The 16,196-nt window shown below is 40.7% G+C and overlaps 1 protein-coding gene across 3 annotated transcripts; it reads right to left on the reverse strand.

Moving 5' to 3' along the window:
* Positions 1-1,440: 1,440 nt before the first annotated feature.
* On the reverse strand, positions 1,441-5,731 carry LOC103719397 (uncharacterized). 3 transcript variants are annotated; one of them, XR_015971908.2, is made up of 3 exons: positions 4,432-5,731; positions 1,915-2,316; positions 1,441-1,794 (listed from the first exon to the last, which is right to left on the reverse strand). XR_015971908.2 is itself a non-coding variant. In XM_088708433.2 (2 exons), the coding sequence occupies exons 1-2, from the start codon at positions 5,652-5,654 to the stop codon at positions 2,307-2,309; spliced, it is 1,233 nt and encodes a 410-aa protein (XP_088564559.2). In that variant the 5' UTR covers positions 5,655-5,731; the 3' UTR covers positions 1,852-2,306. The 3 variants fall into 3 exon arrangements, 1 of the variants encoding a protein (XP_088564559.2); XR_015971907.2 differs by having other exon boundaries at positions 1,441-1,803; XM_088708433.2 differs by lacking the exon at positions 1,441-1,794 and having other exon boundaries at positions 1,852-2,316.
* Positions 5,732-16,196: the final 10,465 nt, after the last annotated feature.

The raw sequence follows: 16,196 nt of genomic DNA on the forward strand, positions 1-16,196 counted from the left end.
TAGCACTATACCTTCATTATGGACCTGTCCGGTAAGTCATACACACAAACCACTGCACAATTTGCCATAAGTTCCAATCAAAATTGTGCTCGATCATAATGGTCTATAGTTCATAGGATCAACAGTGAATTCATATAGAATGGGTCCAAATCCTATCAACTAGCAAGTAAAGGGAATGCAATAATTTGACCTAAGGGGCCAAATCTAACCAGATTGAAACCAAACCACATATAAAGCCGGAAATGATAAAAATGAGCTGAATTCACCATGGTCAGAGGGAATCACCATGGCATGAAGAATTCAGAGGACTAGACAAGCCAGCATCTGCACTGCACCCTCACCACCAAAAGTTCAACACTCTTCTGGCTCCATTTCACAGTGGCACCAGACTTGGAGACCCTTCCAGTGGCAAGAATGCCCTCTGCAAGATTTGGATCCTTGGACCAAGAAGACAAGGCCCTATTTGAGATCAGAAGAAGACAAAGCCAGTGCCTGCTTGTCACCCCCCCCCCCCCCCCCCCCCCCCCCCCCCTCCCTATTCCCTTGCCTTTCCTCTCAGCCCAAAAACCGCAGAGTTCTGCTTAAGGCCTTCTACAGAAGCTGTCTCTTTGTTACAGAGCGAGCAGCCCTGCTTTGCGACTTGTCAGAATATCATTGGGTGGTGAATGGCTCCTGGGCATCATACGTCCGCCACAGCTGGCCCATTGGCCACTATAGATAAGAGAGGCTTAACATTGCAGATCACATGGTAAAAGGCAGCCCAAGGCCCATCATAGCAAATGAAATAGGTGGACACCTCATTTAGCTCATGGATCAGTTATATTCAGTTGGATATACTGAACTACTTGTGAACAACAATACTGGATATTCGGGTCTTTTGAGGTGCACCGAATAGAGCTGCAAATTGGATGGCCTCGTATATGACTAACCACTCTAAAAGAACCCTTTGGGTTGGTAAGAGGGAGCTGCCTAAAGCGCTCCGAAACTTATTATTTTTTTGGTTTTTTTGGATATATTCGCACTAAAAATGTATGAGTCATCCGTTGTAGCCAAAAAAAAAACTACTTGCAAACAACAACAACAATATTGGACAAAAGCCCGGAAATGAGAAAGGGGTAGGATAAAAGTAGGGATCAAATTCATTGCAAGCAAACAAATTATTGGTAGGGTGATTGGGAGCCGAATCAAATTTGACATTAGTTTCCTATCATATTAAGCCATCTCTCAACCTAATTGGGATTAATTCAAGCATGACTCATTGATTGACCAACAAAAACAGCAGGTCTTTGGGATTAATTGGTCTCAATCATCTTAATTGGCCTCAGTGGTTGAATTCTTAGATTTAGTTTTGATTGGCCAGTTGATGCATTCCCAAAATTTCATTAGAAAGTTAAAAATGTCTGCCATGCGTTAGGACATAGCAACCCTGATTGCTAAACATTTAAGAATCAAACCAAGGAATAATCTTTAATTGATGACTCAAAATCATAACCATAACCATGATTGTCCAGCCCTGCAACAAATTCTTGAGGTCTACTCAAGAAAAAATTGATTCATCAAAAATTTTGATGTGGATCTACCTCTGATGATAAAACAAGGGAGTTCTTAACATTCACAAATATGCAATATGTGGATATATTTTGTAGTAGATATGCCTTTTGCAATTAGAAAATTGGGGATGAATCCACCAATTAGCAAAAACCTCCTCACATGATCTTCACTTTCTCTCTCTCTCATGCCGTACCAACTGCCAAGGGTACAGAAAACTGGAACAGCTACGGGATTGGCGGTTTCCTGCTCCAACTGGCCCGAAAGCATCCAAAAAAAAAAAAAAAAATTAGAATACACAACTACGGAGCAAGTATAATATATATTAATATGTATATATTAATATCGGCGACAACGGTGTCTTGCCTCCTGCTGCTGAGACAGCGGGATCTGAAGGTATTGGATAAGGATGGACCAGGAGAATCCGGGCCGTCAGATCAGATCACATCAAGAAAGGACCGGGTGCTAGACGCCGCCCTTGATTTGATGTGACGGGAGGGCAGGAAACACGGAGGACCGGGAGGGCCACCCGCCACCCAAGTCGCACAAGGATCAGAGGTTGCAATTTGTATCAGAGACCGGTCCAAATGGAGCTGAGCCACAGTTGCCGCCGCCGCCGCCGCCGCCGCCGCCGCCGCCGCCGACGCCGCTGCAGCAGAACTCGTCAGGCTTGGCCTCTTGCTTCTCAGAAACAGCCTCCGATTCGTTTCTACCCTCATCATTTCCCACATAGCACCAGCACAGTACTAACATTAATGCTAATTATATCTATACCAATTCAAAAAAACAAAATAATATTAATAATATTATTATTATATATAATAATTATAAAGAATCGTCACACTAAATATTTATACAAAATTTAAAAATTTAAATAATATCTTTCCATTTTAAATTAAATCTTATAACAATATTATAAAAATATTAAATATTAAAAAATAGTAGTAAAATATTAATTAATAGTAGTAGTAAAGATTAATGTCTTGTATCCATCTTTCATTGCCACGACACAATGCTAATACTAATAATAATTATAATGATGGTGATAAAAGCAATGATAATAATAAAAGTAAAATAATAGTTTGTTTTTATTTTTTTACTTGAGAAACGTGCGAGAGGAAGACGGCAAACCGATTGTAAGGGCTCGTTTGGTTCGCGAAAAGTATTTTTTCTCTTAAAAATATGATTTCTTAGAAGCAGATTTCTGAAAAGAGAATATCTGGAAAACTACTTTTGGCATATTTGGTTGACAATAGAAAAGTGATAAATTTCCAAAGTGCTTATATTTGATTTACCATCCACTTTTCTGAAAAAGTTATCTGTAATTACTATTATACTCTTAATAAAAATTGGATCTTTAATGCTTCTTTAATACTGAAGGACTTTTTTGAAAAAAAATAAAAATGAAGTAATTTTCGACTCATGAAAAAGTAATTTTTCCATGTTTCTAATGAAAAAGACTTTTAGATAAAACGTGGCAATCATATTTTTATTAAAATATAATTTTTTTGTCTTTCTTTTTTTAAAACTCCAATCAAATAAGAAATATTTTATTATTTTTTTGTTGACTTTTTTTTTTTCTTGGAACCAAATAACTCCTAAATGCTCGCTCTTTTTTCTTTTTTTTTTTTTTTCCGCGAACCAAATGCTCAAGTCTATAAAGACAGGTTTCCTGCGGGATTATTTGGTCCAACTGCCAGCTGGCTTGACAAATCCAGAAAGAAAAGTAGGTGGATATCAACTAATAAAAATTAAAACAATCAGAAAATTAATCTCGAACAAAAGACAAGAGTACATATAAAAAGAAGCGTGTATTTATCAAATGGCTGAGAACCGAGACACGCACCACATGGGGACAACTGTACGGAGAATGAGAACAAAGGCTAGCAGCCGCTCCTAACCCTTTTTCACGTTATAGCTAGTATATGCGCACTATGGAGAAAGGTTAATATTTTAAAAAATTTAAATATGATATGACCAGACCTGAAATACTAGCATGAGATCCAATTTCAACCTGAAGATCCATGCGGACATATGCTTAGTGCTACATCAATTATTCATTATCAAAAAAATCTTAAATATCTATTCAAAACTAAGAATCCAAAAAATATTTTCCAACTAGCCATTTTAAGTAAAGTTCTATGTTGTTATAAATATTATCAAAGCAAACCAAGCTCATAACTTAGAACTCAAAAAATATCTTCCATCTAGCTATTTTAAGTGAAGCTAAGTGTTGTTATAAATGGTATCAAAGCAAAGCTAACCCATAACTCATGTGGACTAAAAAACACTACAGTATGAGCTCTTGAGACAGGCCATAGGCAGATTGCGGTGTTTATGATTAAATTTGAATAAATTTAAATTCATAATTTGACAAAAGTATGACATATATTTAGTCATACATCGATTATTTATTAAAAAAAATTTGACTACAACATGCCATAAAAAAGTATTAGCAGAACAAGTTTCCCTCGTTACAGCAGAAAAACAAAAACCGGGCGGCGTTTTGTAGCAAAGTGCCACGCCCAACAATACAATGCCGCAATTAAACAGTGGACGAAAGAGATATTACCACATAAAGCTAACATACGCGGTGGCAAAGTGTTTTTTTAATAAAAAAAAACAGTTGGCCTCTTTCTTCGGTTCCACCCAACAATTTACCACCGAAAAAAATAAAACGAAAGCCACATCCAAAGCAATAGATCAAAAATAAAAGCCAGAAAAGCAATACTTACAGGCGGATCTAAAAAAAAAAAACCCTCAAAAGATTTGAGAAAAAAAGTAAAAAAAAAAAATAAAGGACTGCTTGTTAAAGAAAGATCAGTTGTAAATGTTTTTCCCTATTTTCTAGTGATTTTTGTGATTTATTTCGATGCGGATTACGTAATCTCTAGAAGACTTCTCGCCGTTGATCTTGGCGCCAGCGCCGCTCCGGATCCGTCCCGACGAGCGCGAGCCGGCCGGTCCCGTTCCTTCTTCTGGGCCGAGAAGAGCCGGCCGAACCTGAAAACCGACACCGACTTGGCCGAGCCGCGGAGCGAGCAGACCGGGACGTTGAGAACCGGAGTAACCCGGACGTTGGCCGAGTAGGATCGCTCCATCCCCCTGGGCCGGACCCTCGGACCGCCGTGGAAGCTCCCAGGGCTGCTCGAGCTCCGCTCCAACCCCTGGAACACGACCCTCCCCGCCGGGTTCATGCGCGGGCTGTCCACCGACAGTCCCCGCGGAGGCGGAGGTGGCGCCGCCGGGTCGGACGCCCGCTGGACCGGGCTCCGGCCGACCCTCGCCGGCGGGTGGGTTTCCCCTACCGTCGTGGCGGTGGACGATGTAGGCCGGGCCACTCGGAGCCGCGGCGGGTTCCGGCTAAGCGAGATCGGGATCTGGGCCGCAGGCTTCTCGGAATCAAGGGAGAGCCGGGGAAGATCATCGTGCTCGGGGCCGGAGGAGGAGGAGGAGGAGAGGGAAAGCCGGGAGGAGATGGACACCGACTCGGAGTCCGAGTCGCGGAGTAGCGGGAGGCTCAGGATCGAGTCCGCCGGCGGCGATCTAGTGTTCCGGTGGAGGAAATGCTTCAGAGATTTGGCGTTCGGGTTCTTGGAGGCGGCGGCGGCGGGCTTCTGGGCGTCGGGCTTCGGGTTCTGCGCCTTCTTGAGGCCCAGCAGCTCCCTCCACCGGCTGGAACACCGCGGCGCCTTGGGGGAGAAGACGTAAGGGTCCGATCCGGCGGCGATCTCCGCCCTCCGCTGCGACTTCAGAAGCTCCGCCGACCGGACCTCGGCCGCGGAGGACTTCAGCTGCAGCGGGACCAACTTGCCATCGGAGAAGAGCTCGTCAGCCGGGAGCATGGCGACGGGATCGTGAAGCCGGAACTCGAAGTCGACCAGGTCCTTGGCGGGGGCCTCGGGATCGGGGTTCTCCGGCGGGTTACCGGAAGGCGCCACCAGGGTGGTGGCGGGGGCGGGCGAGGGCTGGTCGCCGTCGGCGAGGTCGCGGCTGAAGGAGATCCGAGGGTTGAGCCAGCCGTAGGAGGAGTAGGCCGTCGAGGGGCAGCGTAGGAAGCCCTCCGGCGAGACTCCGACGTTGTTCACGAGGGCCGAGGCCATCATCGACCATGAATCGGTGAAGGATCGCCGGGAACGCGCCAAAAACTCGCCGATGTTTTGATGGAGCGGAGAGAGGGGGATCAGTTGAGGGGGAACGGACCCCGACGGTTCATTTATAGAAGCGGGTATTTTTTTTGGTCTAGTCAGGAAGCGACACGTAGAACCCGACGTGGCAGAGGAATCCTGGAGGCTTCGTGGTGTCGCTTTCGGAATGTATAACCCCCAAGTTGAGGTGAAATTACGGAGTTAGAATCGTTTGTGAATCGGTGATCTTTTCCATTCAAACGATAGCGAAGTCTAAGCTAATGGAGATTAATTAAGAAACATATTTACTGGTCTATTTTCTTGATTCAGTAAAAACATAACAATTGTGTTTGTTGGCTTCAGCAGTCCCTCATGCAGTGAAATTGTATGAAAATTTCCCCTGAGCATGTGGTCAATGATACCAATTCATGATAACTGAATGAGAGTCCCGATTTCGTCGTAAGAAAAAGGAGAAAAAAAACTACTTGAGAAGGAATTAGAGTTTAGTTCATGAAATCAAAAACAACTAAAAAAATTTTACCAAAAAAAGAGATGGGGAAAAATTTCAATCAAAAATCTAATATTTTGGTTTTTAGTAAATTAATAAAAATACAGTCTCGGAAATGTCTATAATCAAAAATAAATGTGAAACCAGATTACATCTAATGATCAAAAATTCAGTTGTATCTAAATAAGCATCACAGATACCTACATGCTAATCTATCTAAAGATATTTTTATCTTCTAATGATTTGACTATGTTGACTAAGTTGTCTTATAATAATAAAGAAAGAAGTGGTGACTTGTAAGGCTTGAGGAAATATTTGAATTGTTTGCTTACCATAAAAGGGTGGGCCTTTTCCAGGGTTTAGATAGAAGTTTCACAGCCCTCCTCATACTATTCAAAACAGATTCAAAACCTTCTTAAAATTTGGGAAGATATTTAAGAGAATTGTAGTCAAAGATTTGATTATTGACTAGAAAAAAGTCAAAACTTATGCAAAACCACTATTCAAATAATAAGATAGGAAAGAATTTATATTTCCTCGTGTAGCACATGCAATTTAGGATTCAAGTGAAATAAGCGATAATGATAATCAAATCAATGCCACCTAGTTTATTGCTAACATTCCTAAAGCAAGTAAAGCTATTTTTACAATAATTTAGCATATTTTACATAAAACAAGAGACTAAATATTTAGAAGGGGAACAAAAAGATCGAAAAATATGAGTAGAATGTCCTAGCAACAAAGATGAGAATATAGAATGATTGTGTCAACCCAACCCTAACATTAATTGGAGGAACACCAATCATAATATGATTAGGGATTATCAAACATGTGTAATATGGTCACCTTAATGGCCCATGAAAATTTTCACCTCGAGTTTGAAAATTTTATAGTTTGTATTCAAAATTGTTTCAAAACCTAGCCTTGATTTTCATGAATATTGACAGATCTTGATTTGTATTTCAAAACTTGACCGTTATGTTGATGTACCATTAGGAGATATATGGCTGCCAACAAAGAAAGATGTTGTACACCACAAAATATACTAAAAAGAAACATTGAAAGTAAAGTAACAAGTGCACGATAGTATGCTAATAAATGCATAAGCATTTGGCAACCGATAAATGAGAATAGAGGATAGTGTTGGTCCTAATTTTAAAAAGCAGAGTATTAATATTTTTTCCTGCTATAAGCAAAAGTTTTTATGGTGGGTTGGAAATACTTAAAAAAAATAATAGTGAAACTAAAAGATTATGCCAAAAAAGGATCAGGCATACTTCTAACTTAACTAGCTAGCCCGGACAATTTATTGACTAACCATTTAGCAAGCTGCATTGGGTTGATTCACGAAACAAGCTCCAAAATAATTTAAACTAAATTATTTTAGAATTAAGTTGAGCCTAATCCGACCTCCGTTAAATTGATCCTGAGCTTAGCTAGAGGAGCATCTTGGATCATTTACAGCCGTAGCCCTCGACGGTAATGGTAGCCTTCCATAGTCCATAATTACAAATGATCTAAAATTGTTGATCACAACTTGGTGGCACTTAGGGCTGTCAAACGGGCCGAGCTGCTCGGGCTCGGCTCGGGCCTGGCTCGGTAAAAGCCCGGCTCGAGCTCGGCTCGTTAGTCAAACGAGCCCGAGCCCGAGCCCAAAATGAAGCCCGTTTAAATCTGAGCCCGAGCCCGAGCTCGAGCCCGAGCAGCTCGCGAGCCCAAACGAGCCCAAAAGAGAGCTCCAAAATTAAATTGGATTGGTTTGGGTTGGGACTTAGCCCGTTAACCCAAACCCATATTTTATTCCTTCCCTCCCACCTGACTGGCTGTCGACCACCTCCTCTTTTTTTTTTTCTTTTTTTCTTCTCCTTTCTTCTGGGTTTCTCCAGAAGCTTCCGGTGCCCTCCCCTCCCCTCTTCCGGGTGTCCCTCCCCTCCTCCCCTCTGGGTGTCCCTCCCCTCCCCTCTCGCCTTTCTCCTCCGCCGCCGATGACTCGCTGCCTCCCTCCGCCGCCGATGCCGAGCTCGGTTCCGTTTCTCCCCTCTCTCTTTTCCCCTCTTTGCCGACTCCTCCACCGGCGATCGTCGCTTTCGCGAGCTCTCCAGATCCGAGCTCCCTCCGCCGCCCTTCGTTCGTCTCAGAAGAAGGCACCGGCCGTCGGCCGACGAGGTGAGTCTTCTCCTTTTTTTTAATTTCTTTCTTCTGAGTCGCCTTCGTTCGTCTCTCCCTCTCCCTCTCTCCAGATCCAAGCTCCCTCGGTCCCTCCGCCGCCCTTCGTTCGTCTCAGAAGAAGGCACCGGCCGTCGGCCGACGAGGTGAGTCTTCTCCTTTTTTTTAATTTCTTTCTATCCTTCTTTCTTCTCTTCTTCTTCTCTTTCCTTCCTTCATTCTTCTCCGACGAACCGCCGGACGGGGATGGGGCTGGGGATGGTTCGTCTCTCCCTCTCCCTCTCTCCAGATCCGAGCTCCCTCGGTCCCTCCGCCGCCCTTCGTTCGTCTCAGAAGAAGGCACCGGCCGTCGGCCGACGAGGTGAGTCTTCTCCTTTTTTTTAATTTCTTTCTATCCTTCTTTCTTCTCTTCTTCTTCTTCTCTTTCCTTCCTTCATTCTTCTCCGACGAACCGCCGGAACTGAGCTCGGCTGGCGGCTGCTCGTTCTTCTCTCCGACGGTCGACGGAGACAGGGACGGGGATGGGGCTGGGGATGGGGCGGGCTCGGGCAAACGAGCTTCACGAGCCCGAGCCCGAGCTATGCCGCCCGAGCCCGAGCCCGAGCCCGAGCCCAATACTGGGCTCGGTACCGAGCCCGAGCCCGAGCCCGAGCCGGGAAGTTGGTGAAACGAGCCGAGCCGAGCCTGCGGAGGCTCGGGCTCGGCTCGGCTCGTTAACAGCCCTAGTGGCACTCCCATAATTATAATAGCATTCAGGGGCAAGCTTGCAAGTTGAAACTATCCACAGCGGCTTGAAACCCTTTCCGGCTGTAACGGTACTTTAGCTTGTCACTTCAAATCCGGCTGCTCAAAATTTCAATACATCCTAATCCTCGTCTCCCGCGCAGTCTCAGTTTTCCACGCGCCCCCACGTTGACCGCCCCCCCGCACCCTACCCGTCACGTGACCCCTACCCCAACCTTATCCCCTTTTCCTCCATCCCATCCGTCCATCTCCCCAATCTCCTCATCCAACGGATACTGACGCTCCGAACTGCGAAGGGCCTCCCATGGCCGACACGTGGCCGTGGCGCCGCGGCCCGATAGCCCGCCGTACGGGCCACGGCGCCGGGTTGAGCCGGTCATCCCGTACGGGGAGGTGCTCTCGAAGGGGGCGCGCCGGAATGCCCCTGCAGTACGGATGTAATTACGAAAAGGGTACTGACAGGGGCAGAGGCTTTTATTGTCGTGCGGCCGGATCAGCGCCTCTTCCGCCGTCGTTTTCGTGTGGCCCGCTGCACCAATGGGCCCCCGTTTTCGCATCGCATCTTGTAGGGGGATCTGGGGCCCACAGATCGGACGGCTGGAAGGCGTCACCATTCCTCACGGTCCCTGTGCTCGCGTAAGGGAGCTGATCATTCGAAGTGAAGTAGAATGACTATGTTACCCCTGTTTTTATTTTGTCGTTGAGGTTAAATTAACTGAGTACGAGGGTATTTTAGGTATTGAAGTGTATTCGGGCTCACACTAGACGCACCATATTGATGACAAACAGGTGATTCGGTCTCTCCGGCAGACCAACACAGTAAAATGCAGTACATATGGCCGCTATCCTATTTAATCCTCATATTTTATTAAATTTGATTATTATACTTAGGTTTTTTTAAAGGCTCGAGCCTTATTATTTTTTTTTTTCAAAGCAGATATTTTATATAGTACATATACGAATATATCCAATAAAATTAGAAAATAAAAAATCACATAGTACTCGAGGCAACTTTTTCTGTCTAGCTCACATGGTACTTTTAGAATAATTGGCCACGTAGGCAGCCACCCATAGCCTCATTAGCCTCTTTAAATAGATGCTTGGCTTGAAATATCTTATTGAACCTTTTGGTATATTGATAGAGATGATCGGCATCATTAATCTATTATCGAAATAAATTACAACAATAACATTGCCCTTATCAAATGAGAAGCAGCAAAGTTTTGCGACCCAAACAGCGCTTAGTATCAAAGTAACGGTGGCCACACCAAATATCAAATTTTGTGAAAAATATCAATTCACAACATCAAATATCCTCTGATGATGAAAGATCAATGCGATTCATAAAAGCTTCCCATGATTCATGAAGTCTTGGGACATAATTTTGTGTAACATTTCTTTTGGTAAACATAAAACAAGCCTTGCTGCTTATTTTTTAATCCCAAAGATATTATTTTGTTATAAAATGCATATTATTTTATCTTAGACTTAACAACTAACATGATATCATGTGCCAAAAAATAATAATGATAACAATATTCTCATTAACCCTTGACACCCCTTTCGCTACCATAAGGCTATGAAGGCACGCCCGATCAAGTGAATAATTGTGATTCAGCTATTAATCCTTCGAGTTATATCCTCGTAGGGCTCCACACATGTTTCCGTCTCTCGCCAGAGGCGATGAGAAGCTACTTGAGCTTGAAGAGGTCAAACCTTTTTCGTCGCTGCATCTCTGTGGTGAACGGCTCGAGACTTTTCGAGGCTAAGAAAAATTCGTTCATTTTGTCTGTCTTATAAATATTTGTTCTAAAATTGTATCAATCATTTGCTTTAGTAAAAAAAAAAAAAAACAACGCTCTATAATTTTTACTATTTTATTATTAATCTGAGGTAATTATTCCTCTTTCTGGATTCCGGGCTCCATGGGATTCTGTTACAGGGGACCACAGATCAGGCGGTCGCGGCGGTCGACGCGTGTCGTCAAATAAAAGCTGGCATGAGATCGACTCCGATTCGGATATTACTGAAACGCCACGTATCCGGCAGGTTCCTGCCAGGTTCGTACTTCGTATTCTTGCGGCTGATATCGAGCCATCAATATCATCGAATACAGACCGTTGATTTGGTGGGTCCAGTTTCATTGAACGGTCCAGATTGGTCAATCTGTTGTTCGAGGGGTGATCCATGATGCCGGGCTTGTGATATGCACGACAAAGGAATCTCTGTCTGGTTCCGTTTGCATAATATTTATATACCTGGGAATATTTCTTAACAAAGGGAGAATGTGGGACCCATGTTTTGTGGTAACATTAGTTGACTCCTTAATTACCTATTTCGGATTGGATTAGATTACCATCTATGGTAACTTTATGAACAATGAATAGTTGATCTCTACAAAGATTCGTGTGGGGGTATGTTTAGTCCAACATCGATTATTCACTAAGTAAATTTTGGATACTTATACAGGATCTATGAATCCAAATAATACCTTCCGACTAGCCGTTTTGGATGATTCACTAAGTAGATCATGAGTACTTATACACAATCAAGAAATCTAATGAAATAACTATTATTTGGCTATTTCTGCTGGTACACTGGAGTGCTGGACTCCAAATTCTTAATCCCCCCCCCCCCCCCCTCTCTCTCTCTCTCTCTCTCTCTCTCTCTCTCTCAAATAACCATCAATAAGACTATAGATTATAGATCGTCAAGGCTATACCAAGGAGGGAAAATCTTATAGATGGTTTTGAATGGAACAATCTAATGCAAAGTGTTTCTTCAATTCAACTCCTAATTTTAAGTGGTTAGTAAATCAAGTTCTTGCTAAGAAGAGCTAAGGGGGTGAGAAATTAAAAGTAGGCTGAGAAAATTTAGAAAGAAGAAAAAAAAATGCAACTCTCTTATGCGCACATAGAAAGTTATATCTACTACATAACATGAGGGGGTTAATACAACTCTAAATAATGGTAGTTGCATATTACGTTGTAAAACCAGCTTTAGTGTACCTCGAGAACCTTCTGTTTGCCCTAAGAAAGTGCCTCAAAGCATTTTTTTTTATATGAAAGGGAAGACCAAAAGGAAATTAAAAAAAGGGAAGACTGATCTAAATTTGACTTATAGTTGAACTAGTAAATTACAACCACACCACCGAGAAGTGGTATTTAAAATAGAGCTACAAATAATTGAGACCAATTTATATCGGGAAAAGATTTTGCACTAACTTTTAATATCATACTAAACCCTATAACATATAATATTACAATAAAAATATTGATTATTTAGTGAATATGTTAATGCACATGAAAATCTCTTGGTAGAGAAAAAAAAAATCTAACAAATATGTGAAAACATTAGGATAGGAATAATAAATCAACAAAAGATAATTCATAGCTTCCAACAAGGTGGAAAAAAGAAGTTATGTTTAAAACCCAACTCAAAATTAATTTTGCATTGGTAAGGTATTGCGTGCTGCTGCTTTAAATGTTCACCTCTAATGAACCCATCCTTAAATTCATTTATAGTTAAATATGAATCGATCTTAGACATTTAGAAAAAAATGATAAAAAAACTTTGAAAACATGGAAAGGAAGAAAAGATTTCTTTGTGATTTGATTTCAATCAATGAATGATGGCATCTTTGTTTAAATCAGATGTTATACTCTCCAAGCCAAATATTTTGTCCCATATTTGCGTAAATTGAATGATATGAACCTTTTTTTTTTGTTTGGATAAGAATGCGTTACAAGTAATATCTAAAGAATATAGAAAACCTGATAACATAAAATAATATTATTAATATGTATTAATATTATTATCAATACATATTAATATTACTAAATCTAGTAATAGTTAAATTATTGTTTATATAACTGTATTATTAGTATTCTAATATTAATAACATATAATATAGAAATATTATAAAATTATTAATATATTACTATGATAAATATTATTATATTAATTAAGTATTATATAATATAAATATGTTCATAATATATTAATTTTATGTTAATAGTATAATAATAACATCAATTTTACCAATTTTAATAATTATGCAATTAATTTTAATATAATAATATTAACATAATTCCTATAATATTGTATGGAAATAATATAATATCATATATTACAAGTAATATATTTTATATAACATTTTTGAAGAATATCAATGTTTTAATATCATTTTATTAATATTATTCATATAATACGTTGATCTTTTGTTATAATATTTGACATTAGTAATGTTATTATAATATTATATAAATGCTAGATACTATTATTATAACTATTATAAAAATAATAGTTATAATTGTCATTTCCTTTTAAAAAAATAGTAGTGTTGAGATTAGTAGGCCTCCATAGTTAATTATGTGAAAAAGATAAAAAAAATATTCGAGCTCTTTGTGGAGCTACATGGCAAACAAAACAAGAGTAAGAGTCATGTTCATTGGAGCATCCTTTGAGAGCACAAAACCCTTAGCTTTGGGGACTTGAGGGGTGAGCACCCATGCAGGGTGCTTTTGTCTTTCTAGTTGTTGGTTTAATTTGGTCCTTATAGTTTATCTTTTTGTTGATTAGAATACTAAACTAAATCAACAAAACCAAGAGTATATTGTGGGCCCATAGATCTCATCAACTCTTGGTCAAAGATCCAACTGTCTATGATGTGCTAGCCCACCATATCCTAGGGTGGGTCAACATGCTCAAGGATTGCTAGGGTGGTCCCAACTACCTAAACAGATCATGGTTGGCAAGATGGGAAAGCTGACCAGCTAGGGGTACAAGTAGATCAAACTATTAGGGGCCAAACAGAGAACCTTTTTTTTTTTTCATGTCACTAGTTTGTTTTTGAAGAATATCATATGACTGCATCATGTAGGATTAAAACTCAAATGGAGTGGGGAGGGTCTTGACCCACTCTCATAAGAAAGTTCATATTAAAATTTAGTTTTACAAGACATAATAAGAAGGCTAAAATTGTAGAGTTATTTGTCGCTAACTAACGCCCTAGGGAAATAAATCCGATTCAATCAAAATAGAGTGAAAGGTAGAAAATTTGAAGAAAATTGTTCAAAACAACTAGTTAGATTTGTAGTCGAATGGTTTAAAACTTAGAAAATATTTATAGTTTTTTCTACATTTGTGTTTCATAATTTGTTGATTTCTGAAAAGCAAAATGCTTACATATTGCTTTGTGCACCTATTTCCCAAAGTGTCAGCTTCAGAAAAGTCCAATGATGTTTCCAACTCTTTTTCCCATCCTGAAATCTTAGGTCACTGACCAAACCACTCCAGTTGATAGACATGGACTAGATCTTGGATACAACAGCTAATCCCTCAGAATTTTTAATCTGATATCACTCTCTAGTATCTAACAGACCTTTTTGGCATTAACTAAATCAATTTCCCTTCAAATTGATGGCTATCAAACAAGAATGCCAACTGCATCAAAACTTTCAAATTGGGGCAGTTGGGCAGCATCCAAAGGAATCCAGTGGACCATGATGGCCACCACAAGAAGCAATGGAAAAGTTAAGGCATCAATCTGCCAGTATAGCCTTTTTGGACACCTATCTTCTAAACAAATGCCAAGTTGCATCAGATGAGAAAAGGTGGTGAATCCTTCTGCCCTTGTGGATGAGGATCACCATACTTATGTGATGGTAAGGTGAAGGATATGATTTGGATTTTGACCCTCCTTCCTACAGGGGGGGAGCAATCCTAAGCTTTTAGGCCATGGAACATGGAATCCTGATCCCCTTTCCCATGTCCTGCTCCAGAATCAAAAGGACAACCATTAAAATATATCTTGTGGTGGGAGCTTTATGGTAGCTCATTCATTCCCAAAAGAGGTATGGGGAGAAAAAGCATTGATGTGCTTGTGTTGATGCAATGATTATTTTCCTTTTTCATGGCTTTTTGGAAGGACTGTCATAGCAGCCACTGTGAACCATGTGATGGTTTGCAGAGGGGGTTGCACTTTGGGTTGTCATGTGGTAGGGCCATTTGGAATTATTGATATCATGATTTTCTCATAAGTTTTGTCCAATTGTGCTTTCTTGTTACATTTGAAGTGTTTTGAATTAGCCATTAAAAGTCCTACTCTTCGTCGTCGTCGTCGTCGTTCTTGCTTGTTTGAGAGATTCTTTGAAGGATCTAATGCATACCTTGCTACTTCCGTAATACTCACATGGCATAATCTCCTATAAAGCCAAAGAATCTTTCTCATTTTTGATGGTAAGCTAAAGAATCTTCAAACGATTGGGACAAATTAACACCTCATCCAATTCGACAACAATATGATTTTAAAATTCTAACTTTCGCTTTAACTATCGTTACATACATCGATCTTAATAGTTAGTGACTTTTTAATTTTGCAATATCCTTAAAGGAACAACAAGAATGATCCATATTATTTTTTGCAATATACCTCATAAAGACATCTAAAGTTACTACTAAACACAAAATGCTATAAGGCAACAGGGAGGTATACATAAATTTGACACATAACATCAAATGCCAAGCATACATGACTATGTTTAAGTATCAAATGCGTGCAATGCAATGCTTTCATGGGAAGGGCCGACCAAGTTCACCCTTTTGCTCCTCGCGCTGTCGGTTCCCATTCAAAAAGGCATAAAGCATCAAGGTATCGTGCTGAGGTTGTGACACCCCCACACTCCACTATCATGTCTATAGCCACGAGATATTATCTCATACAAATGCCATATGAAAACTTTAGAGAGTGGTCCTAAAAAATGTTATCAAAACAAATCATGAAGTCTTGCCTACTGATTTTTTGAGTTTCTAATTTTCTTGGGTCAAGGAAGGGTGGCGAAGAAGGAGGAGGTTGATTTTGGACGACGTTTGTAGGCCATGATTTCTAGCTTGGCTTCAAAGCATGCATTGCATAAATTTTAAGGGAATCAACTAGCTGATTGGTTAGCTCGTAAAAATAAGAAGCATCGAGTCAACTCGGTTGTGAGCGGAGGATTTTCACATAGAGTCGATGATTTTTATTTTATTTTAAAATTAGAAAGAATCAATCCTTATCTTTTTCTCTGCAGCCACTCCGTTCCTTGAGGAGAACCAACTCTAAA

This window comes from Phoenix dactylifera, chromosome 12, assembly GCF_051530095.1.
Source record: "Phoenix dactylifera cultivar Ajwa chromosome 12, Ajwa_hap1_PhDact_Kaust_v1.1, whole genome shotgun sequence".
Classification (NCBI taxonomy): Eukaryota; Viridiplantae; Streptophyta; class Magnoliopsida; order Arecales; family Arecaceae; genus Phoenix; species Phoenix dactylifera.